Source organism: Daphnia carinata, chromosome 7 (assembly GCF_022539665.2).
Source record: "Daphnia carinata strain CSIRO-1 chromosome 7, CSIRO_AGI_Dcar_HiC_V3, whole genome shotgun sequence".
NCBI classification, from domain to species: Eukaryota; Metazoa; Arthropoda; class Branchiopoda; order Diplostraca; family Daphniidae; genus Daphnia; species Daphnia carinata.
In genome coordinates, this window is record NC_081337.1 from 6,889,254 (window position 1) to 6,916,053 (window position 26,800).

Here is a 26,800-nt window from a genome sequence, read left to right on the forward strand (position 1 = left end):
AACAAGTCCAAGCACCTTCAAATATTACACCACGTACGTGTAGCTTACATGTGTACACGTCGACACCGAATTCTCTTGAAAATGGGATGGAATAAAAAATTTAAAACAAAGCGGACGGACGGGGGGGCGGGATGAAGGAAAACAAATAGAGAGGGAGGATACACGGCGTCGACTTACCAACTATACAATACCACCTCATTTAAAAAAAAAAAAAAAAAATAAAATAAAATATAAAAAAATAGTTGAAGCCTGACGTTTGTCCTCCTTCGTTCGCTTAATCAATGCCAAGACGCGGAGTAAAAAGAATAAAGAGGGGAGGGCGGATGAAATTCGAGTTGGTTCCTTTTTGGAGCGAGGGTCGACAACGATCACATTCATCCGTGGCTTGGCATTTGATTTGCCCTTCACCAAACGGCAACAAAACATTTTTTATTTTTTTTATTTAAAAGGACATTTTAATGGTATTAAAAAAAAAAAATGTAAATACGCTGTTTTGAATATTCTAAAGTTAGCCGCGTATCAACGAGATCCTTTTTTTTTTAGCAGAACAAAAAAAAAATGATGCAAGTTTGTTTAGTTTTTTTATCGTTGAAATTTTCCCAACTTGTCTTGATAGGCTTCTGTGATGGTTCGTCATCAAAAGACTCGGCGCTAAGGAGTGGAGGGGGTTATCTCTTATCTTATCATGTACGGTAGTTTAATAATACAAAAAAATTATGAAAAAAAAGGAACGTCATATAAAAAGAAATAGAAAAATTCTTGAAAATAAAAGGAAATTGAACATCCTTTTCATCGTGAAGTGTATCCATCAATTTATATCTAACGCACGTGTGCCTCTACGTAAAAAAAAAAAAATAAAATAAAATAAATCGCGTTTTCTATCATAACGCAACGTTCTCTGTAAGGAAATGAATCTCAAGAATCCGCATCTAATTATAATTTAAGAAGAAAAACAAAACACAACAGAAAGTATTAATAGCAAAAGATAACAAGAGGGGGGGGGGGGCGAAGGTTCTGAGGTGCACACCGTGAAAAGCAAGTCCACCCCATCTTTTTTGGAAGAATTTTTTGTCCGTTTCACGGTCACGTCGCATCCGAATCTCATCTGTTTACAGTTGCGCCATATTCGATGGCAGAGATCTCGCAAGAAGACAGAGCCCAGATAAAAAAGGAAGCGAAAAAAACCAAAACAAAGATCGCCTTTTTTGGAGAGGGTCAGGCGCTCCACCAACCGTCCCTTTTTTTTTTTTTTCTTTCTTCTCTTTTATCCATTGCATTCATAATAGGAAAACTAAATAAATCCAATCAACTGTTTAGTTTCAGCTATTAAAAAACATGATTTTTTGTTTTATTAATTTATTTTTTTTATTTCGATATCAACGACAACGAAAAAAAAAAAAAAAAAAAAAGATTGGCCGGCAAAATAAAACACGGTGTGTGTGAGGGGGGTGGGAACAGATTGAGAAAGGGAGGTGAACAAATTATTATTATTTTTTTTTTAATGTTTTGGTACGGACGACATTTTCATTTTGTACATACGAACTCTAATTCAGTCCAATAATTTTATATCAAATATATATATATTTATATATATATAATGCAAATCAAACGTACATATATATATACACACTCACGCACACAAAACATAAACAACTCATTTTCATGTACGATGACATTTGACGACGAACGATGACTGTACAAATCATTTGTCTTGCTACTTTGTGTTATACATTTGTTTGTTTTTGTTTTCCTGTGGTATCACCGCAATGGGTTCCATAAGCTCATCAGAGTCCAGACGAAGACAAGAGAGACTGTAACGATGGACGGCCGGCCTGGTCCGTGCGCTTCTCGGACGGCCGATGGGAAAACGCTGGACGCCGCAGACGACGACGCCGATAAAGAGAGACTTCCTCTCGATGCCGTCGACGACGAGCCGGAAGCGCCGAGGGGCCAAGTTCGATTGGCCAGCCGATAAGCCGCGTCTGGCAACAGTGAAAGGTAATCAGACTGGGCCCGGCTGGCGGCCAGAGAGAAACTCGGATCGCCCGTGGTCATCAGATCAAACATGCACGAATCCAGGTAGTAATCGGTCAGATTGTACTCGCGGCAGAGGGCCAGGGCGGCGTCACGGTGCATGCCTTTGACCATCGTCGACGGCGACTCGTTCGTCTGCGATCGGTAAAATCGTCCGCTAGATGGCTGGCTCGGATGCCGGCCCTGTCCGCTGCCCAGCAGTACAGTGGCGACGTCGATGCGCTCCGAAGCTGGACAGCCTTTGACGCAGAGTTGGAGGCCTTCCGTTCCGGCTCCCTGCTCGGCGATATCACGTGGTAGCTTAGCGGCGAACGTCAAGTAGCGGCCGACTTGGCGAACGATCAACGTAGCGCCCAGATGGCGAGCGTGAATCTCGACGTGACGACCGGGCTCCTTGTCGACAATCCTGACTGGCACCAAGTGTTCCAGGGCAGCAGATGAGAAGCTGCTACTGCCAGGCGGCAACGGTCCACCCCACTGACTTCCGTCGACAAAAGAGGCCGGAACCGAGTCGACAGCCGCCTCGTAGGTCCGTTCTGGTGCACAGTCCGAGCCTCCCTTGATGATGATGGTGATCTACAGAAATAGAACCGAAAGACAAACAACAAAAAAAAAACAAAAAAACAAACAAAAAAAAACGAGACATTTATTATTGGGGTACGTAACTCCCGCTCACGCAAATACATATTTTAAAAAAGAAAGGGAGAGAGAGGCAAACGAGCGCATTCAAACAACCAGATTTATAACGAAAGAATGCAACGCCCAGTTCAAAGAATTGCCATTTCACGGGGATGGGGAAAAATTGAATTGTCTTTTGTAAATGCTGGGGAAAAGAAGAATTTAAAATCAAAATCGTGATCAATCAAAATGCAACGATGACATTTTGATGAAAAAAAAAATCGCAAGGCCACGAAGCCAGAAGAAAATGCATTAAATCAACGCAAGTAAGAAATGCACCGCCAAACGGAATGTGCCATTTCCGTACCGCCGCGGCAGATGGAACGCATTTAGACACACCCAAAAAAAAAAAAACCGACACGTGCGCTAAAATTGACGATACGGATAATGGAATCGATACTTGATTTTTTTTTTCTTCTTCTCACACTTCTTCACTCCCCCCCCCCCCCCCCTGTTAAGGAGAGAGAGAGAGAGAGAGAGAGAAAAAAAATAAACTGACCGACCGGTTCTCGGTAAGGTAGGCGTCACTTGTTATCGGCAAAAAGGCCACGACGCAGATACAGAGGCGAACGCAGTGAAGAAATCAAAATCAACAAGGTAAGAAAAAGAGAAATGAATCCGTGGCATTGACAAAACACCCAAAGAAAAATTCTTGATTGTCTTCCCCCTATTTTTTTATTTTTTTTTTAAACATTCATCTCCTTTCGGCCATTCACGCTGTGTACGCACAGACCAGCGCTCTGTGTGTTTTGTTTTGTTTTTTTTCTAAACTCCCAAATCAATTTCCGAACTGAGAAATAAAAAAAAATATATATATATACGTTTAAACCAGAAAAACTGGTCGGTATATTTCCTTTAACCTCCTCTGCTGCGTGCGTGTTCGTTTTTTTTTGTTTTTTTTTTGTGTTCCGTCGGAATTAAATATGAAACCCTTATTTTCTCTCTTTCCAAACGGGCACGTCGAGTGACAGCTATGGCCAAGGTCGCTTCTTTTCCAACACATGGCGTTTCTTTTTCTTTCCTCTACAGAGGGCCCTTCCCATTTATGTTTTTTTTTTTCTTTTTTTCTTTAACCCGAAAGAAGAAAAAAGCAATAGAAGAAACATGGGCCAGCCTCCTCAACATCTTTTTTTTTTTCTTTCTTCTTCCTCCTCCGGTTGCCCCTGCTCCTCCTCCATACTACAGTTCATTCGCCCCATGCGAGCCAGCACAAAAGCCTTAAAAAGAGGCTCTCTTTTCTTGGTCACTGGAAAAACGAAACGAACCACACAAGGAAAAATAAAAAGAAAAAAGGAAGGGAAAACCTGTTCTTGGACTCAGACGTCTACCACCTCCATCCTAGTTTTTGTTGTATACGTGCCAAAAGGAAATATACATCGAAAAGAAAAAAAAAAAGAAAAAAAATGTGACCGATTGTAGGATCGGTCCGCTCTTGTGCGTAGAGAAAACACGACAATCGATACTCTCTCCCTCCCTTCGCCACCCTCCCTCCCTCTTTTTTGGGTCTAAAAATTAAGTAGTTGGAAATACCTTTGACCATATTAAGATTAGACTAAGCTCAGCTGTGAGGTCTCTCGTGAACCTGGCAACCCCGCTTTTTCTTTTTCATTCCCACTCCAAACATTTCACGCAATGTGACCAATAGCGTGAATGAACGCCGTTCTACTGACGTAACCGGAACACAGCTGATGGATAATTGAATGTTTTTCAATGCTTATACGTTTGTTGTTCTTGTTCTTTTGTACGCACCCGGTGCTATCTCTAAATTTGCGGCAATTAGAGGAGCAGGCAAGAACGACATGGGGATTTCCAAAATGCCGACCGATGGTGGCGAAATCAATCGGATTGTAACAACAACAACAACAAAAAACAGCAAGAAAAACCAGTTCTTCTTTTTCTTCTTCTTCCGCCAAATCAAACGAATTGAAGATAAGGAAAAGATAGGGACACACAACGAAAGAAAATAAAAATAAATAAAAAAAAAAAAGGCCTTGGTGGTACTGATTATCAATGCAATCTACGATGATATTCCTCCGGGTCGACAATCTTTTATTTATTTATTTTTTTCTTCTTCTTCTTCTTCTTCTCCAAAAGAAGAAGAAGGAGGAGGGAAGGGGATTCTGGAAGATACACGATGAATATTAATGCTCTCCGCCTGGAGGTGAGAGAGAGAGAGAGAGAGAGAGCTAGAACACGGTTTCTTATTTTACCTTCTGGGTTGTCTATAGAGGAACTCTCTCGGAGAAAGAAGGATGAAACTTAAAAGAAGAAGGAGAAGAAGAGAAAAAAAAAAATTCTTCGAAAAGATTTTGTGCCCTACGGCTAGAGAACAATAGGCCAGCTCTTTTTTTTTTTTTTTTTTTTTTTCGTGAAAGAAAAAAAAAAAAAAAACACGGAGCGAACCAGACGGAACGGGAAGCCACAACAAGCCAGAAACGTTTTTTTTTTCTTTTTCCCTTTTTCTCGTTTTTTTTTTTCTTTAAATACAAAAACCCTTTTTTTTTTCTTATTGCGATGCCTATACTAATACATTTCGTAATCCTTTTTATTTTTTTATTTTTCTTGTAGTTGTATTTTCCATTTTGTTCTAACCCGACGAGAACATCACCTGAAGGAGGCGGAGTTCCGAACGCGTTAAGCGAGTCCGGCCTTCTCCCCCCCCTTCCTTTTTTTTTCGAATTACACGCAGACCATAGCTATAAAATATAGAGGGAGAAAAGAGAAGAATACGGCGGAAAAGAATAAAAAAAAAAAAAATTAAATAAATATTTAAAAAAAAAAAAAAAAAAAAAGGAAGAGAAAAACACTGTAATTTTGGGGTCGGCCAACTACCGTTTAAACGCAAATGAATGTCTCAACCCGAGGTTTTGGCGTTTCGATCGGCCGTCTGCAATTTCGGGTTACAACAGGCAGAGATAAAAAGTGACGTGATTCCGCATCCGTTCAACTGACTAATCTCAATCGGGTTACGCAACAATCGCCTTTACAAGAAAAAAAAAAAAGGGAAAAATGTTTCGATATTATTCCCCCTTCTCTCTCTCTCCACATCTCCATTTCTAGAAAGAACTTCACCGTAGTCGAAGGAGAATGATTCCGAAAAATGTTCAGTCACGACAGGAGGGTTCCGTAAAAAAAAAGGAAACCAACACAAGCTAAAGAAATTCTATCGAGCTCGCTAGAGCAAAAAACGAAACTCTCTGTTAAACAATTTCTTCTTTTTTAAACCTTGCTTTTTTTTTCTCTCTTTCAAGTGTCAACAAAAAGGCGAGCCATTAAAAGCCCCCACGCTCCATCAACGAAACCCTCGTTTTTTTCTTCTTCTTCTTCTTCCCCCCCTTTTTCTGCTTTCCCAACACCACAACGAATAGAGGTGGTTGGTTACGTACGAGGCAACAATAGAATTCGAAAAAAAAAAGCAACATGTGTTTACCTTGGTAGTAGCTGTGGCAGCGGATCCGGGTACAACGGCTTCGTTGGTCACGGAGACGGCCAAATAAGCGTTGTCGATGAGCGGCCACGCACCGGCCACTTTGCACGTTTGAAAGTCTCCGTTAAATGTCACTAGATGCGGGTCTCCATAGAAACTGCAGTGCGTCACTTCAGGACGGCCCTGGTATGTGCACGCCGGACTGGCTTCCATCACGACGTTCGTGCCCGTAATGGGCAGACTGTTGAGCGGCTTCTCCGGGCGGACGTAGACGCGGGCCGTCGGTTCCAAACTGGTGGTGCGCTCGGCCGACGACGACGTCACTGTCTTGTCGTTCGAATAGGAATCCTCCATTTTGGCGGCGTGCAAATTCGACGACGAGTGATGATCGGGATTGCGGGAACGGCCGCTTTCTTTGATGGGAAGCGGCGCCGGTGCCGAACTGCCTCCGACGTAGGAACAATTGAAATCACCGTTCCAGTTCTGCACCAACGTGATGGTCGAATGGTAGGCCAAGTGTCCACGACACGATCGCGCCGTCGAACGAAGGCAATCGGAGTACTGGCGCAAGATGACGCAAAAGGCCGGCGAAGGACCCCGTCTCACGCCGCTCATCATGGCCGCCTGCTGGAATTGACGAGTGCAGTGATCCACCTTGCAACCGCTGTTGCCTTCAACCCCACCGCTCCACATGGCTAATTTATTGTTTTCAAATAAAAAATATTCATTAATAAAAATGAAAATGTCGGAAGAGAAATGCAAACTATTTGGGACATTCGGGCATCTTGCGAGGCACAACAGGAGGTGGGTTCAACATTCTCTCATTCCCCCCTCTTTCGGATCTATTCTTTTTCTTTCTTTTATTTTCATGCCCAAAGAGAGAGAAAAAAAATTCTCAGGTAAAATTTAGAATTACAGATGGAATTCAGTAGGGAAATCTGTAGTTAATCTCTTTTTTTTTTTTGTCTAAGGCTTCCCGTAGTGTACGCGAGAGTAGGATCAGGAATTCTGAGGGATTTTCAACTAAGAACAAAGAGGATAATGAATCCACTCTCTAGTTTTTTTTTTAAAAAGAAAACAAAAAAGTATGGATGATGAAAAAGGATTATGAAATGACAGAAACATTTGATGGGTAGAAAGCATAAAAGAAACGGGGGGACAGGTGAGAAAACAAGAGCCCCGGCCAATGATAATAACGGATTTCCTCCTTCTGGAAACCATAGTGACCACCTCAACACCTTTGCTGTCCCCCCTCCCTTTCTATCTTTTATTTGAACTATCGCGTTCCAATCTTCAAGTAAAAAGAAAAATGGGGTTTAAAAAAAAAAAAAAGGGACAACTGCAGTAGAAAAATCCTAAGGAGGAGTCTGTAGGGGGCTCTAGAAGGAGGGTGGTCAAAATCGATTTTTCTTTTTACAGAAGAAGATCTAGGGCTCTTCAGAAAACGGTGAACCCCAAAATGGACAATAACTTCAAATGACCAGGGGAGGGTACAACACAAAAAAAAAAGGGAAGATGGACAGCGAAGGGGGGGGTGGGAGGAGGAGGACAACATCTCAAATTTCCCATCGTTTTTTGTTTCTCCTTTTTTATTTCCCAGCATCCACACATTTTTCTTAAATATCTTTCACAAAGTTCTTAAAAAATGGAAATGAAGAACAAGAAAATGATTTGAAAAAAAAAAAACTTACCAATCACGATGACTAGAGCCAGGAGGAAAGAGGTTGTGTCGGGAAGACGTAGTCGTCGTCGTCTTCGGGGCCGGACGAGGAAGTGGGAAAACATTGACGGCGTTAATCGAGTCCAAGCCATTAGACGACTTGAACCGGACCGCCCATCAGCGCAACTCGACCCGGTTGTCCCGGCTGCTGCTGCTGATGCCAGGGACTTTTGGCGACTATGGCGCCATCTATTTCAATCATCCGACATATTAATAACAATCATAATAATACTCAACGAAAAAATCATTTTGCCCCATTTCAAGAGAAACCCCAAGATTTTTCCCGACATCTTGCGGCTTTCCTGCGACTTTGACACATCATCAATATCGTTCCGTCTTCTCGTGTGACACAGAAAACGACCAGACGTGGCGGGACAGACCGGGTATCCATTATGGATGTTGACAGGTTGCCAAAAAATGTTTTCGAAACCATCACGCAGCATCCGTCGTGAATCTCTTTTGCTTTTTCTCAGATTTATTTTCGGTACGAAAACAACAACAACAAAAAAGATTACGATGACGGGAAAGACAGTTTGGAATGGCATCAAAAAAAAAAAAAAAATGCAGAGAGACTGCAAACAAAGTCAGATCGTTGTTGGCAGCAAATGGAGGAATTCGCAGCCACACGTGATCGTACCAATATCCCCCCCATTAGGAAAGTCTGGTAGGAGAAAAATTGAACCATTTTTTGTTTTGTTTTAAACTCTCGCAACGAGACAGAAAAGCCAATACGTGGAAGAATAAAGAAAGAGAAAAACAAAATCGAGACTAGAAAGTTTCGCTATCTTTTTCGGTCAGAGAGAAGCGAACATTCCGTTCGTCTTACTGGTAAAACGCGTGGCCTTCATTCGCAGTGAGAAAAGACAACTCTCTCCCTGCGTGTGCGTTTTTCCCTATTTTGATTCTCAACACACACAACACGAGGAGCCCCGGTAACACACACACACACACAGGTCTCCAAAAGAAAAAAAAAAAAAAGGAAGCAAAACTTACATCGGTCTTCCATGAGTTGTTGATTCGTGCCCTTCTATCGTGAACAACGTTGAAAGTAATCCGTAACGAAATTGTTTGTATTGGTGTGCGTGGCAGTGTTCCGTCGTCAGAATTGACTACGACGAACACGAGTTGAGTGTAGAAGAAGACGAAAAAATAAACCGAATGTTTACTACTAAACAAACTTGGGCGCGAAAAAAAAAAATCAGAAAATAACAATTTTCTTTTTCAAGCGGAGAGGAAACAACACACACGTCTCACTCGTTCAAGCTTCACTCAAAGACTAATGGCCGCTTGTGGGTCGAGCGTGGGGTATACACACACAGTCAAGACTAGAGCCCCCGCAGGCCATAAAGCAAAAAAGAACTGTAGGCTCGCCGACTGGTCATGTACGCACATGGGTCATGATTTAGCCTCGAGGTGACTCCGCTAGGGGTCCAAAAGGAAAAGAGGGGCGGGCATGGGCTGTATAAAGCGCGCGGAAAACTGAAAAATAAGAAAAGGAAAAGGTTTGGTTTGAGTTTCGGATGGAATCTTTCGAATGCCCTCTGGCGGCCATGATGCCCCCCCCCCTCCCTTTTCCACCCCCTATAGTTTGCTGGCCTCTCCTTCATCGCTCGGCCAGAGAAAAAGAAACGAGGGAAACTGTTCGATTGGACAGCCCCGTTTTTCAAGGAGACTTTGGGGGGATAATAAATGGCAGGGAAGAAGAGGAACCTTCTTTCTTTCTTTTTCCTCCCCCCTTCTCTCTCTCTCTCTCTCTCTCTCTCTTCAATAGAGTTTTTTTTTTTTTTTTCTTAAAGAAGAGGAGATGGGGTGGAGAGGTGGATTTATAGAAGAACCCATCGGCAAGGCAGGTGAGAAAACGAATAACCATTTTCGTTGTACCTTGTCGGCTCGTGTTTTTTATACCTTTTTTTCTCCTCTTTTTTAGATTTAATTCTCATCAGTAAAACGGGAGAGTGGGGTGAAATGGGATTTTTTTCTTTTTAAGGGAATAATAATAAAGAGAAACGAAAAAAAAAAAAATACGGTTTCCGATTCGCCACAGAGAGCAACGCACCTTGACACCGTCGGGTTTCTGATAACGAATGATCGTTTTTCTCTATCCAGTCCTTTTTTTCCCCTCGTTTTTAAAAGAAGTGAAAAAAAGGGTATATATATATATGTTATAAATGAATTTGAAAAAAAAAAAAAAAAAAAAAAAGGAAATTTTTACAAGTGGGGGGAACTTGTTTCCAACCAATTTGCTTTTTTTCAAACCATTTTTTCCATTAGAAACTTGGCAACCCGGAACGAAATCGCCTAATCGTTTTTCATGTCGTTTTTTTTTTTCATCAAGCGAGAAGCGTATTTAGTTCTTAACTGAAAAAGGAAGAGAAAAAAAAAGAAGATAACGCACACCATGAGTGTCATATAGTCGAGTTAAGTAAGTACGCATATAGACGTACAACAAGTACGTGCTACGAGCTGGCTCCCGCTATCTCTCCCCATCATCACGAACAGCGATAATGAACACACACGCGGAGGAAAAGCCCAGGAAAACAAAAAAATAAGGTTCAGAAAGGAAAACAAATAAGTCCAGTAAACCGTCGCTTTTCCTAAGTCAATAAAGTTAAATCACACGAGTAAAAAAAAAACAAAAAAAACGCAGATTATTCATTGGGCTATCGTTTTTTTTTTTCGGATTACGAAATGATCACGTTGCAAGTGAAAGTTGCTGCGAAACCGCGTACGTGGGTGTAATGAACGGCGTTCCCGGAATGGATTGCGTTGGTTTTTACAAGCACAAAGTGCCGTCATTTTGAATTCCGAGAAATAATTAAAATCAAACCCATCGTTCATTTTCAAAAGTCATTATTGAAACGGCTTGTCTTTCACAGACCTAATAGATTTTGCTATTTCAAAAGTCCTGGAAACAAAATGTTCAACTGTGTGCGTAGGTGTTTTTCCAGAATTGCTGAACTACATCTCTTTACAAAAGGACTTTGATAGGTGTTGTCTTGAACTTCGAAGGCTCTCAAAAGAAAAGGAAGAGAAAGGCGTTTGTTGAACAACCCCAAATGATTGCCCTATCGTTTTTTTTTATGTGTCTTACAAGTTCAAGTTCTATTGTTTGCCCAGCACTTTGCAGAGCTTTCGGGAGATGCTGTTCAACTGCGGATGAATCAAACTGTCAGTCAAAAATGAAGCTCTTCTTCTTATCTTTCATTTGACTAGATCGATCGTGTTTGATTTTTGACCAAAAGAATCGACTTCGACACCAGATGTTAGTCGCGGTCCTCTTTTTTTTTTCTTCACCATTTTGTACCATGTAGACACTCCCTTTTCAAGAAAATAGAGGGGGGAACTACGATGTTCCAGACAAACTGGAAGAAGGGGGGTCTCAAAACCATTTTCTTCCGTGTGTGCAAGACGACCCTCTTCCTCACAGCACTTGTTTTTTTTTTCTTCTTCTTCTTCTTCTTTTCTTTTAACTTCTTTTTTTTTTTGCTTCCTCTCCAGACCCTCTCCCTCTTTTGTATATTGGGTTCCATGTTTCCATAGAAAATCTCGGGTCCTCGATGTTTGACACGTCCCTCCTCCCCTTCAATGAGAAGTGGAGGATGAAAGAAAAGAAAGAAAGTCGAAGGGAAAAATTTAAAAAAAAATGTCGGATAGCCAAACGGTTTTTTTTTTTTTCTGAAACATTCCGACAAGCCTTGCCACCTCGGAAAAAAACACATGTGCCCGTTTCTTGTGTGTCTAAGCTTCCCCGACTTTTTTTTTTTTTCTGTGTCTAGAATTCTGAAACTGACTTTAAAAAAAAAAAAAAATCTATAATAATAAATGTTTCAATTCGGCCCTGTTGAACAGCAATCGTTGTCCTTTTGTCTTTGCTTTTATTCACGTAGTGGGAATTACATATAGAATTTTTGTGTTAGTTAGCAATTTGCAGCGGCAGACCGCACGTCGTGCTCGAAGAAATGAAAGAAACGACAATGAAAAAAAAGTAAGAAATAAAAAGAAAAAGGGTGTATAAATGCTGATATATAAAAAAAAAAAAAAAAAGGGGGGGGGGGGGAAAGAAACGAAATTTCTTTCTTTGCGGTGGTTTATCACATGATGAAGTTACTTTAATTACACAGGAAATGCCTGCAGAGAAAGAGTGTCGCCCTGTTGCTGAGGGCTGCGGTGTCTAGTGGTTTACTAGGCGCTTAAGCTCGTAACAAAGTGGTTGATTGGGCTCTGATGTTAACGGCAGCCTAGTGCTGAAGACGAACAAATTGGAAGACCCCGACATATAGTTCTTACCTTCTTTCTTTCTCATTTTGCTTATAAACTACCCGGAGCTGGATATTTCTAATTTGCTTTAATGAGTTTTTCTTCTTTTTCTTCTTCTTTTTTTTTTTCTTCTTTCCCACTTCATTTCATGTACGGAAAAAAAATAAAATGGAGGGGGGTAAGTGCACAAGAACCGCGAGAAGGGTCTACAAAAGAAATGACCTGAGATCTTGGTCCAAACAGCACACAAAAAAAAAAGATGGCAAGAAACCCCCTCTGATGAGAATTTATGAGAGGTACACTCTCTACCTAGTCTTTTTGGAACACACACACAGACGATAGGGAACAAAAAAAAAAAATGAAGAACAAGAGAGAATATAAAAATAAAGCAATTCTTTCCCTTCTCGATCTGTCCTACACATCTCCATAAGCAATCGGAGGTCCGTCAAGGTGTGAAAAGCAATGTTTCGGAGAACCCCATACTTCTCCCCCTCCATTTGGGAGGTATACACCATGTAGGATGAAATAGTCAAGTGAAAAAAAAAAAAAATAAATAAAAAAAAAAAGAATTGTTTGAGAGATGGAGGGAGCTGTATAATGTTTCGCTCTCGATACATCAGCGTATAGGTAAAGAATAAAAGTAGTGGGGGAGCATAGGTAGAAGATTTACAAGGAATGCCATCAGAACAAATGCCGAATACGGAGAGGGAGCTGGAATAATAAGATGCAATTCCGTTTCCTGTTACGACTATTCCATCTTCAACTTGACAGCGTCAAGCGGCTGGAAAAAAACAACAGCCGTTTTTTTTTTTAAAGGGAAAGCTCATCGAGATGAAACAGATGCTTAGAATTGCTGATGATTATTCTCTTTCGTTGTTGTGTGCCCTTCACGAATTTATGTATTCTCTCGGCTGTAGCATATTTTGATGTTGTTTATCTTACCCACTTTTTTTTTTCGAATTTTGTTAAAATGCATCATTTCTGTATGCGATGAAATGCGAGGATAAAAACATATTTCAGCCGAAAATTTATTTCGTTTGTCTATAAAAGGCCGAGTTGTCCACCCATACCGACATGGTGCTTCCCTATCACGGCCGTATGATCGCAGAACGTTCATCACCAAACAAGCTTTTTATTCCCTCTGATATACACCCAACTTTTTCGTAATAATGCAATTAAAGAATATGTGTTGAACGATCAAGGTGGGTTGAATTCAAACACAAGCGTCAAAAAAGAAATGATGTAACACCAATTGAGGGGGGAGTGACGGGATGTTATAGTGTAGGTGGATAAATTTTCTTCTTTTTTGGAGGGTTGATGCTGGCCAACCGGAATTAATTCCAAGAGTTGAAGAAAAAAAACAAAAAAAAAACAGCCAAAGAGTGTTGTTCATTCACCTGGACAGACGCATTTATTCAATGCTCTGTTGCCTCGATTGGTTATTCAGATTACCAAAGCCGTTTTTTTGATCATCCATCTTTGTCCATCGTGCGACAGTTGTCGTGTTTCCCCATTTGTTTTCTTTGTTCTTTTACACGATCCTCCTATTTCTCCCTTTTTCTCTTTTAATTATTCGTGAGGTGTACAGTATAAGTTACCAAGGCCTTTGCTTTCTTTCCCTACTCGTTGATGCAGATCGATTCGTTTGCTTCCATTACTTCTTTTCGAAACGCTATTCCACTTCTTGCTGTCGGTCGTGCTATTTACAAGCGAGTCAGGCAACAGTTACAACCCGCACATCCGCAGTCGACATTACCACGAAACCCGGTAAACGAATGATGCCTTCTCCTATTGAATATCGATTGCTAAAACACAACATACTGTGGGAAAAAGATCTTCAGTCTACTTCTCGTCGTACATTTTTTGCTCAATGGCTGATGATTGAAAAATAAAAGAGACAATTTTCTTTAGTTCCAAGTCAAAGAAGTTGATGAACCGCGTGAAACATGATCTACGGGGAGGGTTTGCAATCAGCTTGTTCATGATGCTTGAGAAAAAAAAAAAAAAAAAAAAAAAGAAGAGGAGAGACTGTGATGGAAGTGGAGGGTGTCGCTTACCGATATACACACACACACACACACACATGCATATAATGTGGGTGTATATACACACCCCACACTACCCATCATGAAAGAGCCCCGTTTGAGAGAGGGGCTAGCAAGAAATTGGAGATGCCTAACCAAATGGTGGACCTGCTGGTACACGACTCTCTATGCCTTCGACCTTAATGCCTTTACCATATGGGAGCAAATGTGCAGAATGACTTGTCTGCAGACCCTCGCAGTCCAAAAAAAAAAAAAAAAAAAGAAACGAGGGCAGCGCCAAAACAAAAAAAAAAAATACCCTTCAAAACTTAAAAGGGAATAGATGCAGTCAGAAGAGTTCATCTGTTTTTATGGTCGAAACATCACCTCGTAAAAAAAAAAAAAAAAACCATCGCTGAAGCTGCGAGATCACACGCCAAAATGTGTGCATCTATATTTCTCTCTTTTTTTTTATGTGTTAAACACGAGCGTCATTGTGCCCGATCAAAGAAATTGAATTATACAGAATGTCTCGACTCGAATTGCCGACCAGATCCTGGTTGGAATGATGTAGCGATTTTCTTTTACCGTGCAGGTGTAGGTAATTCTTGTTTAAAACAAAAATGAAATATGTAGACGACTGGGACGTGATGGCGAATAAATGAGCCCGAAAAAGAAGCTTGTCGTTGATGAATGTCACACAAAACGTCGGCTCACATTTTCATAGAAAACGAGCATTGAGAGAAAGAGAGGGCGGATTTTCAGCTGAACGCAGGACCTCGTTAGTATATTAGTTTTCTCTTTGTCAAAAGAAATGTCTCCGCTTCGTGTTTGTCGATTCATTTTGTTTTCCTCTTTTCTTTCTTTCTTTCTTTTACGCATAAGATTATTTGTTATGTTTGGTGTTTTGTTCTTTTGGGCAGAGCGGCTTTGAATTCAATTTTCATTTTCTTGTTTTGAATAACTCCGAAAAAATAAAAGAATTAAAAAAAGGGAAAAAAAAAAGAGAGAGAGAGAGAGAGAAAAAAATGAGTTGGGTTGTTTAAATAGTAGCAGAACAAGCGACATGGGACACCAGGAGGATATGCGGATGGCCACGATTTTTTGATGCCGTGCGTGTGTTTCACCTTGCAGCGTATCTTGTAAGCTCATTTGTTTGCCAGTCAGTCCAGATTGAAGCATGTGTCAGTATCGCTGGCAACTCAAGAGATAGCACGCGCGCACATCCCCCTCGAAAAAAAAAAAAATCAAACTAAAAGAACACACACACATATAAGAAAGAAAAAAAAAAAAAAACTCGAAAGAAGTTGAGAAATGTTTCATGGAAAAAAGGAGGGAATTTTCCTTTTTTTTTCTTTCTTTTCCATTCAAGAATTAAAAGACACAAAAAAAATAAAAATAAAACTGGAACTATAACAGAGATCGCTGCTATAAGGGAAGGTGGGACGGAGGGTAGATTTGAATAAATTGAAAAAAAAAAAAAAAAAAAATAAGGAAAGGAAAACTCGTTTGACTCCTCCATATCTCATCATATATGGTCAAGAAAGCAAAGCGTCATTCCTCACATGTCAGACCGTGTGGCGCTGAGAGTCTGGAAACATGAAAAAATTTGGAAATAAGGAGGGAGAAAAGAAAAAAATTATTTAAATATTTAAAATAAAAAAGGGGATTGAAAAAGCAGCGACCGGTACGCGGCATTCACGAACAACAAGAACTATTTCCAAACGCAAGAGAAAGGAAAGAATAAAAAAAAAAAAAAACGAGCACAGGAAACAAGAAAGAGAGAGAGAGAGAGAGAAAAAGCACAAGCAAGTTTAAATATGTCGCTTCCTATCAGACATTCCGTTGCCATTATAAGTTGAAAATGGAAGCCGACAAGGGAAGGAATCTGATCTTGTGACGTTTTTTTCTTTTTGTCTTTTTCAAGGAAACAATTTGTGTTGTTTGTTATTGTTGTTGTCTTTCATTTTGGGATTGTGTTTCTTTGGTTCTTCTCTTGTGATTCACGATGATGTCTGGTTTTGTTCTGGCCAATGTTTTTCCTAACACTTGCTCGTCCAACAAGGAAAACAAATGACGGCACAGTCCATCACGCTTTGATTGGAATTGAGTTCTATCCTTAATGACGATTTTTTTCGTTGACCCCCTTTTAAAGAAGAAATCCACGGCTCCGTCTACGCGATGGGGTTAAGTTCCCAAATATTTTTCTTTTGAGAGACCATCATTTTTATCTAGCCCTTACACGTCGTAGAATCATCACTGTTATATACCAGTAAAATCTATTCATCAATCTCTTCTTCATTTGTTTGAAACCCGCAGCTTTTTTTTTGCCTTCGAATTTCCCTCCTTGTACGGGAAAGGGAAATGCCAAAAATGAATAGAACAATTTTCTTGTTTCATGTTTTCTAAGCGTTATTTCCAACTTCATCTTCCATGATGTTCAAAGAAGACAACAACAAAAAAAAAAATCCTTAATGGTGAAAAAAAAAAAAAGAAGCTGCTGGGCGAGCCAAAAAAAATACAAGGCCCACCAGTTGTGCAGTTCAGAATGAGGACTGGTCAGAAATTCTTGTTTTGCTGCTGTTGCTGCAAAACAACACACACACACACACACACACACACAATAAAAGACAAGGGGTAGTTGCTTTTTTTTTTTTCGACTTGCTCCCGTGTGTTAATGATTCATTGGACATTGACAAACGAGCGATTACTTGGGCTGGTGCCCTTTTCCACCCAAAAACACAAACCAAAAAAGAAAAAGAAAAATCATAAAAATCCAATTTTGCTCAGAATTCCCCCCACCATTTCTCCTTATGGGGCCAGTCAATAGAGGCAGTTTGTGCTGCTACGGTGTTGGTTGGTTAATGAATCTTTGACCTGTTTCCCTTGCTTTAAAGCATTTCATGCTCTTGTACGTAGCTCTTCCACATATGTGGCCCTGTGTGTGTGAGAGAGAGAGAGAGAGAGAGAGAGAGGATATTTATTTATATATGATTCTTTGATTACTTTCGTATCCGGCCAGTTTTTTTTTTTTTTACTGTTGAAGCCTGACGAGCTGAATATCTTAAATGAATGTTTCCCTCTTTTTTTTTTTCTGACACTTAAAAAATGGCCATTTTTTTTTTCTAGACCCCTCGAACGAAAACAAAAACTATATGTATCTTTCTGCGCGCAGTTCTCTATAGCAAATATAACTATCTCCAAAGATTATCTTTTGTGGCTAGTTTGGTCACGTATCACTCCGACAGTTATTGCCTAGCAGTTAATATCTCTTCCACGGGTTTTCTCCAAAGAAACCTCAAATGGTTAGAAACTCATTGAAAATGAAAAACACCGGGGGAGGGGAGTTTTAAAAAAAATATAAAGGAACATCCCATATCTGATTGATCAACTCAAAATCGTCACTCGTAGCGACGTTGTGTTTGTTTTACAAGTGTACAGTGGTCTGAGAAAAAGAAAAAAAAAGAACCATCTGTTTTTTTAAATCGAATTGGGAGATCTGCGTGGGTCCCGTATTCCTTTCGTGCTGGGAAAACAGTGACGTATAACTCGACCGCATTCATGCGGTAATACACGCACGTCGTCCAACGTTGACTGGCTGTCACGAATGTCTCGGTGTTATGGGCGTGCAAACAACTCAGGTTTGTTTGTCGGCTCGTTACATGTATGCCACATTTTTAAATACGTATCTATATATTTGTGCTCGTATTGTGCCCGTATATGAAACACGTAAAGGTACCGCCATCCGTTTTAGTTAAGAAATAGTATGATTTTCATAGAGCCGCTAGCAATTTAACTTTTTTTTTCGTCTCTTACGAACGCGACAAACGAAGTTTGCCCGTAAATAGCAAAACAGCCCATTTGCCTAACTCCGAACTGGGCAGACTCGTTTTCTTTTTCTTATTTTTTGAGAGGGGGGGGGGGGGGGGAGGCCTTCGTACAAAGATGGACAAACTCAAAAAAGAAAGAGGAGATACAAGCCCAAAACAAAAGAGCGCAGACATATACATCAACCATGATTCTTTTTTTTTGCCTTTCTTAAATAGTTACAACTATCGACGTGCCCATGTTTTATAAGCAAGAGTTGTTATGTTCTTATGTTTCAGGAGGTTTTGCAAGTTGTGGTTTGGAGCGCTTTAGCCTCCTAGTCAGCCATACATAATAAAAAAAAAAAAAGAACGAACACATTTTCTTCTTTTTTTTTTCTGCTTACTGGGATCTTGTTGTACAACGTTGTAAATACTATCCGTCTGTGTAGGTCGTTCTCGTCGGCCAAATTGGCGTGTCATGACGTCGCGGCCTCTTGTCGTCCCGTTCCCTAACACGATTACGACTTTAGCCTTGACGACTTTGAAAGTTTATCAATTCTCTTTCTAGCCAAATGAATAGGAAAGGCAATCAAATGAGTTGAAAGAGAAATATAGACACACGCGGGACTCGCAACCCGGCGGGTAATAACAATCGAAAGGATAATGGCGAAACGGGGAAAAAGAAAACAAACGACAACATTTAGAACTGTATAAGATGTAAAAAAAAAAAATACATAAATAAATAAAAAGCCCATGTAACGTATATAACTGCCCCGTTCGGAATAAATAAAGGAGTGTCAAACGATTTCGAGGCTCGTTTTTTTGTTGTTGTTGTTATGTCCCATGCACGCAAGTAACAAATAACAACGGCCATTTTTCGCCCATTTGATTTGATGGGATTTCCTCCTTTCCCCCCGTTTTTCAAAGAAAAAGAAAGTCGATAGGGGATGGCCAATTGCGATATTCAAATGTCCGGCTAAAAAGATATCGTGTGAACGTCGAGTTCAATCACGCAATAGGTGCGCTCACCAGATGTCGCTGCGACAAGTATCAGTTTCAAAAAGACGAACGGTTTTTAGGTGCATCGTCTTTGATTACAGTCCAACGTCCAGGACTATAACGCCGTGCATGATAAATTTTCGTTTCCTTTTTCGATTATCTCTCATTCTCTCGTTTCTTCTTCTGTATTCTACTTTGTTCTATCCCCTCCAAATCGTTTCACACCTGGAGAATACGACGTTACAATGGGCATGCGTCTTTTGTTTTTGTTTTTTTTTCTAACCTCCCCTTTCTCTTTCCTGGTCACGTCTATACCCCCCGTGTGTATAGCCTCTCTACATTCGATGTACAATAGACAGAAAAAGAAACAAAAAGGTGCTGCGTAATAAACATAACGCGAAATCAAGAGATGGAGAACTGAAGAAAGAAAAGAAAAAGAACTCGTTAGCTAGAACAAACTCAGCAGGAGGAATATCCTGTCGTTGGCTCTTGGCCGCTGAGTCCATTGAGCAAAGCGGACGAAACGGCCCGGCCGTGTGATAATGAACAACCAGCAAGGAACAAATCAAACGAGTTTCTTTCTGTTCAGTTAACGAAATAAAAGGAAACGAAAATCGTTTGTACAACTGCGGTTTTTCGTGTCTCTCTTATTTTCTCAAGATTGTAACAGAAAAATAAAAAGTTATACAGTATAAACGTGATGCTTTTCCACAGGTGTGGATTTTCTCGTTATATGGCCTTTGTTACGTGTGATGGAGCTCTCGCGCATTATAGCCTAGGTGTGTCCAGCTGTGCCACAACGGCCGACAAAGAATTTTTTTTCAAAAAAATGGGCAAGACCGGATGGTTCAAAAGAATAATAGAAACTACATTAAACAATAGATTAACACACCAAGCCGATCCCTTGGTTTCCATTCTTTTTTCTCTGAATTTTTCGTTTTCTTAGTCACCTTGAATTAACTACTGGAAGAAGAAAAAAAAAAAAAAAAAAGGCTCGGCCCGGGCTTGATCAAATAAATTGTAGACACCCTGTCATCAATGTCCTCCCCGCTTCGCTATCAATGAAAAGATATGATACGTTCGTACCCTGGAACTGCGCTGGGTCCGTCACGGTCGAGAACGATCATTCTTTGTCGCGCAAGCATGACTCTTCCTGATTTCTGTTTCTTCTCTGTTGTCTATAGCCACGGAATTAAATATAAATAATACCATCACGATGGGTATCGTGTAGACAAGTAAACAGTACAACAATGTTGGTTTCACGACTGATCCAAACGTTCCATTTTCATTTGGTTTTTTGTCTTTTTTCTTTTCATTTCGTGTGTACGGAAATAAAGTCCGCTATCAAAGAAAACAAGAGAGAGAGAGAGAGAGAGAGAGATACAGAAAGACAAATAATAATACAAGAAATCCTTCGAGCATAAAAAGGCAACGCACGTCAAGTGGAACCAAGATATTCTCATTCCCTCGTGGAAACGTAATCCTCCGTCTTCTTGTTGGGAAAACATCGCATTACAAGAAATTTTCTTCAAAAAATAACAGTCGAAGAAAAAGATAAATTGAAATCATCCGGCCGCAACGGGAAATTATTATCTGGGTAAAAACAAAAAAAAAAAAAAAAAGGGCTGGACCGGCATGGCTGTTTATCGATTTCACGATTGTTCTGATTCACTTGTGCGCCTGTCATGTTCCTATATCTATACATATGCGTGTAGTATGTATTCTTTGTAGGCGACTGCAACAGTACGTAACGTGTTACTACGTTGGAACACACACACAACAACAACAACAACAACCAAAAAAAAATTAAGGAAGAAATGACATTGGAAAATGTTGAACCATCCGGAGAAAAGAAGAAAAACGTTCGAGGAATGTTTTCCCCATCCCCTTTTGTCTTTGTATCCCTGAGCCGTGAACTACGCCGTGAATGGAATGAATGCGGAAAAAAAAAAAACACGACCGCCATACAGACATGTCTTGTTTCTCTTTTCAAAATGAAAAGACGATTGAAACGTGAGTATTTTTCGCCTTCAACTGCCAGCTTTTTCTATATGCCATTCTCGTTCTGAATGTGTGCATGCGTTTCTTGCATTCTCCCGTACAGCAGTAGACGTATTGTATAACCTATCCACACTTGTCCCTTCGTTCTATAACCAAAAACAAGAAAGAAAGAGAATCACGCGTTTTATCATTTGTTATAATCGACAAGTTCGAATTTCTTGTATGTGGCTCGACTTTCCTGCACCAGAGCTGCCCTATTATTCGTTCAGCGTGGAATTAAGAATTATTTTATATATTTTCCCTAAACTCTTCGGTATCTGCTGCTGTTGTAACGCGAGAATGTTGTGCGCACAACAACAACTCAATCCACGCAGTCGGTTTTATGCGACGTAAAAAAAAAAAAAAAAAAAAAAAAAAAAACTTGCCCTCGTCGGTGAACGACGCAGGTGTTGCATTCGTTTGCTTTAGGGACGTAATTCAATATTGAAACAGGTTGCGTGCGTGCCTTTTTTTTCTTTCCTCCTATGTGTTCGTGCGCAAAGAACCGAGATGACGAAGAGCGTGAAAACCAAAAAAATAAAAAGGGAAAACCACACTCTGTTTTTTGAAAACTAAACTTTATGAATACGTTTAAAGATGATACCCTGCCGTTCCAAAAATGACCCTGTCACGCCTTGTCGTTTTCATTTTTTAAAACATATTTTTATTTATTTATTTATTTTTTCCCTATTCAGAGTCACGTCGCAGCAGACCAACCGGAAGTGGCTATAAAAGATGGGGGTAACGAAACGGGGTCATATCATGAACCAGCCTCCGAAAAAGCTCATCTTACGAGTCGGATTATATTTTGGTAGCATCGGTTATTATTAACAAATGTGGGACGGCGGACCTATTTTGCTGATGGCGCATCTCTTCTGTACATTTTAGACGTTATAGCTATTCATCTGAAAATAAACAAGGCTGCAGAACAGTTGCAAACGGATCACGCCGGTCTATCCCCGTTTTGGGTGTGATATGCCATGGCGGGGCAGGGCGGGAGGAGGCATTACATCCTACAACGAGGGCACTTGGCAACCAGTTAATAGAGGAAGGCTATCGTTGTGCTCACATCCCGTGCGATCAGTGTTCAGCATACGGAACAGGGGAGTTCCAAAGTCCGAAAAAAAAAAAAAAACTTGTGCGAGAATGAAACGTTCGTCAGACGAAGAACGTGCGCTGATGTCCGCCCTTCTTTCGCCGTTCATTGAAATCTCATTTACGGGCCGAAAATGAGGAGACAAAACGAGACGCAAGGCCAACAGCTGCCAAACAAATCAAATGGGAATTCGATGCTTTTTTTGCTCGCTAGTTTGACGATGATTTACATTTTTTTCGGTTCGCCCTTCGCTCAAACAGGAAATAGAATGGATGGACCCACCGGGGGCTAGAATATCCCCTCCACTTTCGTAACGAGAGCAGGATTGTCTTACAATTGTCCATCCAGGGCAAAGGTGATGCATGGCCCTTGTCACAAGAACCGCCAGCGAGATACTCATCGATCATAGCCGATCCTGTCTTCGATTATTCTCCAGTAGATTTCATCCAACTTGCAGGACCACCCGTGCAGTGTCTCCCCCCTTTTTTATTTTTTCTTAGAAAACTTTCTTCTTCTTCTTTTCTCTCTCTCTTTTTTTTTTTATTATTTGTTGTTGTTGTTTGCGTTCCACTCCAGTGGTGGATGTAGGCTAGTGATTGATGCGTTTGCGCAGCTGTTTTGGAACAGTCTCAAAGCGAAATGCCCTTAACACCTCGTCGTACTTCGGCCACCTAAAACGCAGGCTACACATTCCAGTGTCATTTATTAGCTTTCAAATTAAAACTAGTAGAAGAACGAAGTTAAGCTAAGGCTTTCTGTGTCGTCTAGCAACGGTGCCGGGTCTTGACACGTCAGCGGTCATGAAGTACGTACACAAATTTTCAACGCGAACGTGCCTTTTTGTCTTACGCTACTCCTCCGACCGCTTTGACTTGGCCGGGGGTGAAAGGCGTCACCCCGTCTGGGACTTCCAACCCAAAGGAAATGTCAACCTCCAGTCAAAAGATAGAGCACATACGCGGAGGCAGCAGCCGTCTGGGCTTATTTATAGAGAGATCTACATGCGAGGTATTTTTGGGAATCATTGATAACCTGAAAAAGGACAACAAAAAGCAGCCAGACACAAAACAAACTCGGCTTGTGTTTATAGGTAAAATTTGTATTTTCAGACGTTCAGTCTCTTTGGTCCGAAAGATTTCTCACACGTCTGGCACGTCGGTTCTATCGCGACATGGCGACAATGTTCGTCTTCGCTTTGATTAACATATCAGACAGTTACGCCATTTAACAACGCCGTACGGAGAGAGGTAACCCAGCGTTGGGGCAAACGAAAAAAAAAAAAAAAAAAAAAAAAAAAAAGAATAAGACATTGTAAAGTCATTGCCGCTGGACGACGACTGTGGATTTCATAATTTATTCACAGGAAGGGGCATGCTATCGTGAATGGAGTGGGATCTTTCTAGCGCGTCACCTTGACCAGCTTAGCAACCAAACGTGGAAGAAGAAAAGACGAATGAACGAAGCTGAGGGACGCATTGGAGTAGCCATTCATTCTGCGCAGTGCACGCGGGATAATTTAGGCGAGGCGGTAATGCCCACAGTTGTGCCCCCTCACGTTGCGATGTCCATAAGAGAGCGCAGTCCTTGCCTAGCCTGTTTATTTATTCATAATTCGTTCTGTGCTTTGTCCTTTTCGCCCCCCACCAACCTATTTCTCATAACGCGTAATAAGAGATGAAGTGGATTGGTGAATTTGCAAAAGAACACCGTAACAGCGGCGGGATTGAACTAGGAGATTTACTTAGTACGTAACTGACAGAGGACCAGCCCCTCTTGTGCACATAACCAAATTTATCGTATCGTAAGATGATTTTTATCAACACTGTATAGGATTTTCCAGCCGAAATAAGAAGGAAATCCAAGAGTCTTTTAGTTCTTGAACTTTCAATCCTATTCTCGTTGCATTTAAGTTTTGGATCCTTCTGAACTTCTATAGAAACAGACGTGAATGATAGAGTAGGTGAGACCCCGTTTCTCTCGACGTGTACGTCTCTCGCTGTTTTCCATCAAAAGCTTATATTGCTTGCTCGTATAAAACGGAAAAGGATATTTTTATGACTTTAATGACCACCGTGTGAGGTTTTCTTTTTTCTTTTCCTTCGAATAGTCAACGGTTATGGTAGTAATGTCTGAATAGCGCAATAACAAAACAACTTTAGGAAAAGCCATCACCTAGCAACCCATTCTGCATGGCCTCCGCTTGGCCCATCTGTCTAAACAGGTGCGTTTTGATTAGGCAAAAGCTCCTAGAGATACATGTCATATCAGTGAAAAATAACTCTACCAGCAAAACGCACGGGAGAAGGGTCTATTTTAATCGTTAAAGTCAAGAAGAAAAAGGACAGAGAGCGAGAGAGAGACAACAAAAAAAATATAACGATCGCTCACTTGGATCAACATTTGCATAGCTTGAATTCTACACCGTTGTAGACACACACACACACACACACAGACAGCACACACAAAAAAGTGAGTGTTGACAGTTGCCTGCTTGAAAACAAACGTCCAAACAGCAAAAAGAAAAGGACGACTGAAGAGAGGAAAGCAAGATAAATAGATGGAATAAAATGTTGATTTTTTTTTTCTTGGAAAGTGCAGTCGCTTGATGCCAAAAGAATCCCGAGAAGGCAAGGTGGGAAAAAAAAGAAACATGGGTTTCAAGAGACACATATATCTAGCAGAAAAACGTCAGCAAAGAAAAAAAAAAAAAAACTCCGGAGAAGTATCCCTTTCATCCACCAGCAATATTATAGTTGGCACCTGGGTGTCACTCCAAACATTGGAAGAACCATCTGTACTTTACCACCATTTACTAAACAAAAATTCTGTACAGCGCACAAGGGCGTTGTCCACTTTGTTGGTGACAGACACTCTGTCGTCTTTGATTGTCAAAAAAAAAAAAAAAGAGATGTCTGTTAGTGGACCATGAGATTCGATAGAATTTTCAAAAGTCTTTTTTTTTTTTTTTTTTCTAGAGAACTAAGAGTTTCAAATCACCGAATTTCTTTCTGAGAACGTTCAGAGTGTCGGCACGGGTTGAGAAAGCATCACGCAACGGTGACGTTACAAAAAGTCCAAGAGGAATTCGAAAAAAGTGAGAAGAAGAGGCCGATCGTTTTATGAGGTGTCACATTCTAACACTCGGAGGAAATCGCTGCATTTTTTTTAGGGGGGTGATTTCCATTTTCTATTGTTATGTTATTGCTTTTTCCCTATCGTCTGCACCCCTTGGAAGGCATAATTATCTTGTAGTGAAAAAATCCCAAAAATGAAAAATACTTTGAAAAGTCATTGAAACATGTCCGTCCCTTGTTTGTGCGTTTCATTTTCATTTTTTTAGCGAAAAAAAAACGCATTCTTCTTGCTTTTTTCATTATGGAAACGGAATATACGTTCCAGAGATCCCAAGTGGTAGTATATGCGTATATCTATTCACTACACAAGAACAATAAGAGAAGAAGGTGGGGGGGCCTTCGCTGCAACACATGCACCAAGTGCAAGAGAAATTGGTGTTCCTCTTTTCGATTTGAACAAAAGAATAAAGGCAACGGGGAGTACAAGAAAAAAAACTTAAGGAGGGAGTAATGTTCCAGTGACCAGAAGATCCCTGAAGGGCTGTTCCATTAGCGGCTTGTCGAAGGCGGAGGAAACCAACACCTGCAACACGCTTTTTGTGTAAAAAAAAAAAGAAGAAAAAAAAGGGGGAATAAAATATTATAAGGGAAAAGAACTTGTATTTTCCCTCGGTACACGTGAAGCTTCATCGCCTCTAGCTTTCTTGGTTTCTGCTGGAACAATGTGTGAAGGGGAAACAATAACACGAAGGGGAGGATAGAAAAAAAAAAGGAGAAGCGACAACATTCACATGAATATAATATGAATCTTATTCGTTTCGAGGTGTTCGAAGAATCCTTACTATATGTATTCACCTCTCCCACCTCATTCCCCCCCCCTCCGAAAACATGTATGCATACGTATACCCTTCTACTGCGTCTATAATGTTAAGTGTGGAAATCAAAAAGGAATGAATTCCTGAATAGCTTTATTTCCCTTCGCTATCGAGCCCTGGGCCGATGAATATCCAAGAAAAAAAAAGAAATGCAAAATGATGGATTCGAAGCTGTTAGAAGTTCACAATCCTTTCCTTTTTTTTCTGGGAAAAATATCCCTGCTGGGTCTGTCTTTCTCTCGGTGTGTGTGCGTGTGATAATAACAGGAAATAAGTTGCGCATCGGCTTTAATCAAGTCAGAGTTATTTACCACCCTTTTTTTTTCCCTTTTGATAATGGGCCAGGTTATGCCTCATATATCTCTTGTGATGAACGTTTCAAACAACCCGCCACAGCCCGCGGACGAAAAAAAAAAATAGATATGATAAAACTACTGTTGCCTCCAGAAGTAATAAGAAATACACCTATTAAAAACGACCGAAAAAATAAAAAAATACGATTCACGACTATTATATGTAAAAAGGTGCCATTCTCTGCACGTGTTCCAAAAAAACAAAGATTGTTTCGGATTTTATTTTTACTGTTAGTCATTTTTTGTTCTCCTCCTTTTTGGAATTAAAAAAATAGTAAAAGAAAATAAAAAAAAGGAATAACAATGAATTTGATTCCTCGGTGGAATCCACGAGAATCGTTAAAAGTAACGTCGTAGTACTTTTTGACGGTTTACCGCACAATGTGCTTATTTTGCGCTTCCAAGTTTTTTTTT

General features: G+C 40.5%; 2 protein-coding genes across 2 annotated transcripts in view; one reads left to right on the forward strand and one right to left on the reverse strand.

Annotated features, from left to right (window-relative positions):
- LOC130689668 (26S proteasome regulatory subunit 6A-B) overlaps nucleotides 1-26,800 on the forward strand; it is a 63,198-nt gene that overhangs the window by 14,905 nt on the left and 21,493 nt on the right. The window lies entirely within an intron of this gene.
- LOC130689002 (repulsive guidance molecule A-like) lies at nucleotides 1,392-8,008 on the reverse strand. Its single transcript, XM_057512052.2, has 3 exons — nucleotides 7,831-8,008; nucleotides 6,143-6,834; nucleotides 1,392-2,610 (listed from the first exon to the last, which is right to left on the reverse strand). Exons 1-3 carry the CDS (start codon nucleotides 7,949-7,951, stop codon nucleotides 1,759-1,761), a joined length of 1,665 nt encoding a protein of 554 aa, XP_057368035.1. The 5' UTR covers nucleotides 7,952-8,008; the 3' UTR covers nucleotides 1,392-1,758.

Bases quoted from the DNA above. Each gene is read 5' to 3' on its own strand.
- LOC130689002 (XM_057512052.2), bottom strand. From the start codon at position 7,951: ATGGCTTGGACTCGATTAACGCCGTCAATGTTTTCCCACTTCCTCGTC. The intron at 6,835-7,830 runs GTAAGTTTTTTT...ACAATAAATTAG, and splicing joins GGCTCTAGTCATCGTGATTG to CCATGTGGAGCGGTGGGGTT. The intron at 2,611-6,142 runs GTAAACACATGT...CTATTTCTGTAG, and splicing joins CTGCCACAGCTACTACCAAG to ATCACCATCATCATCAAGGG.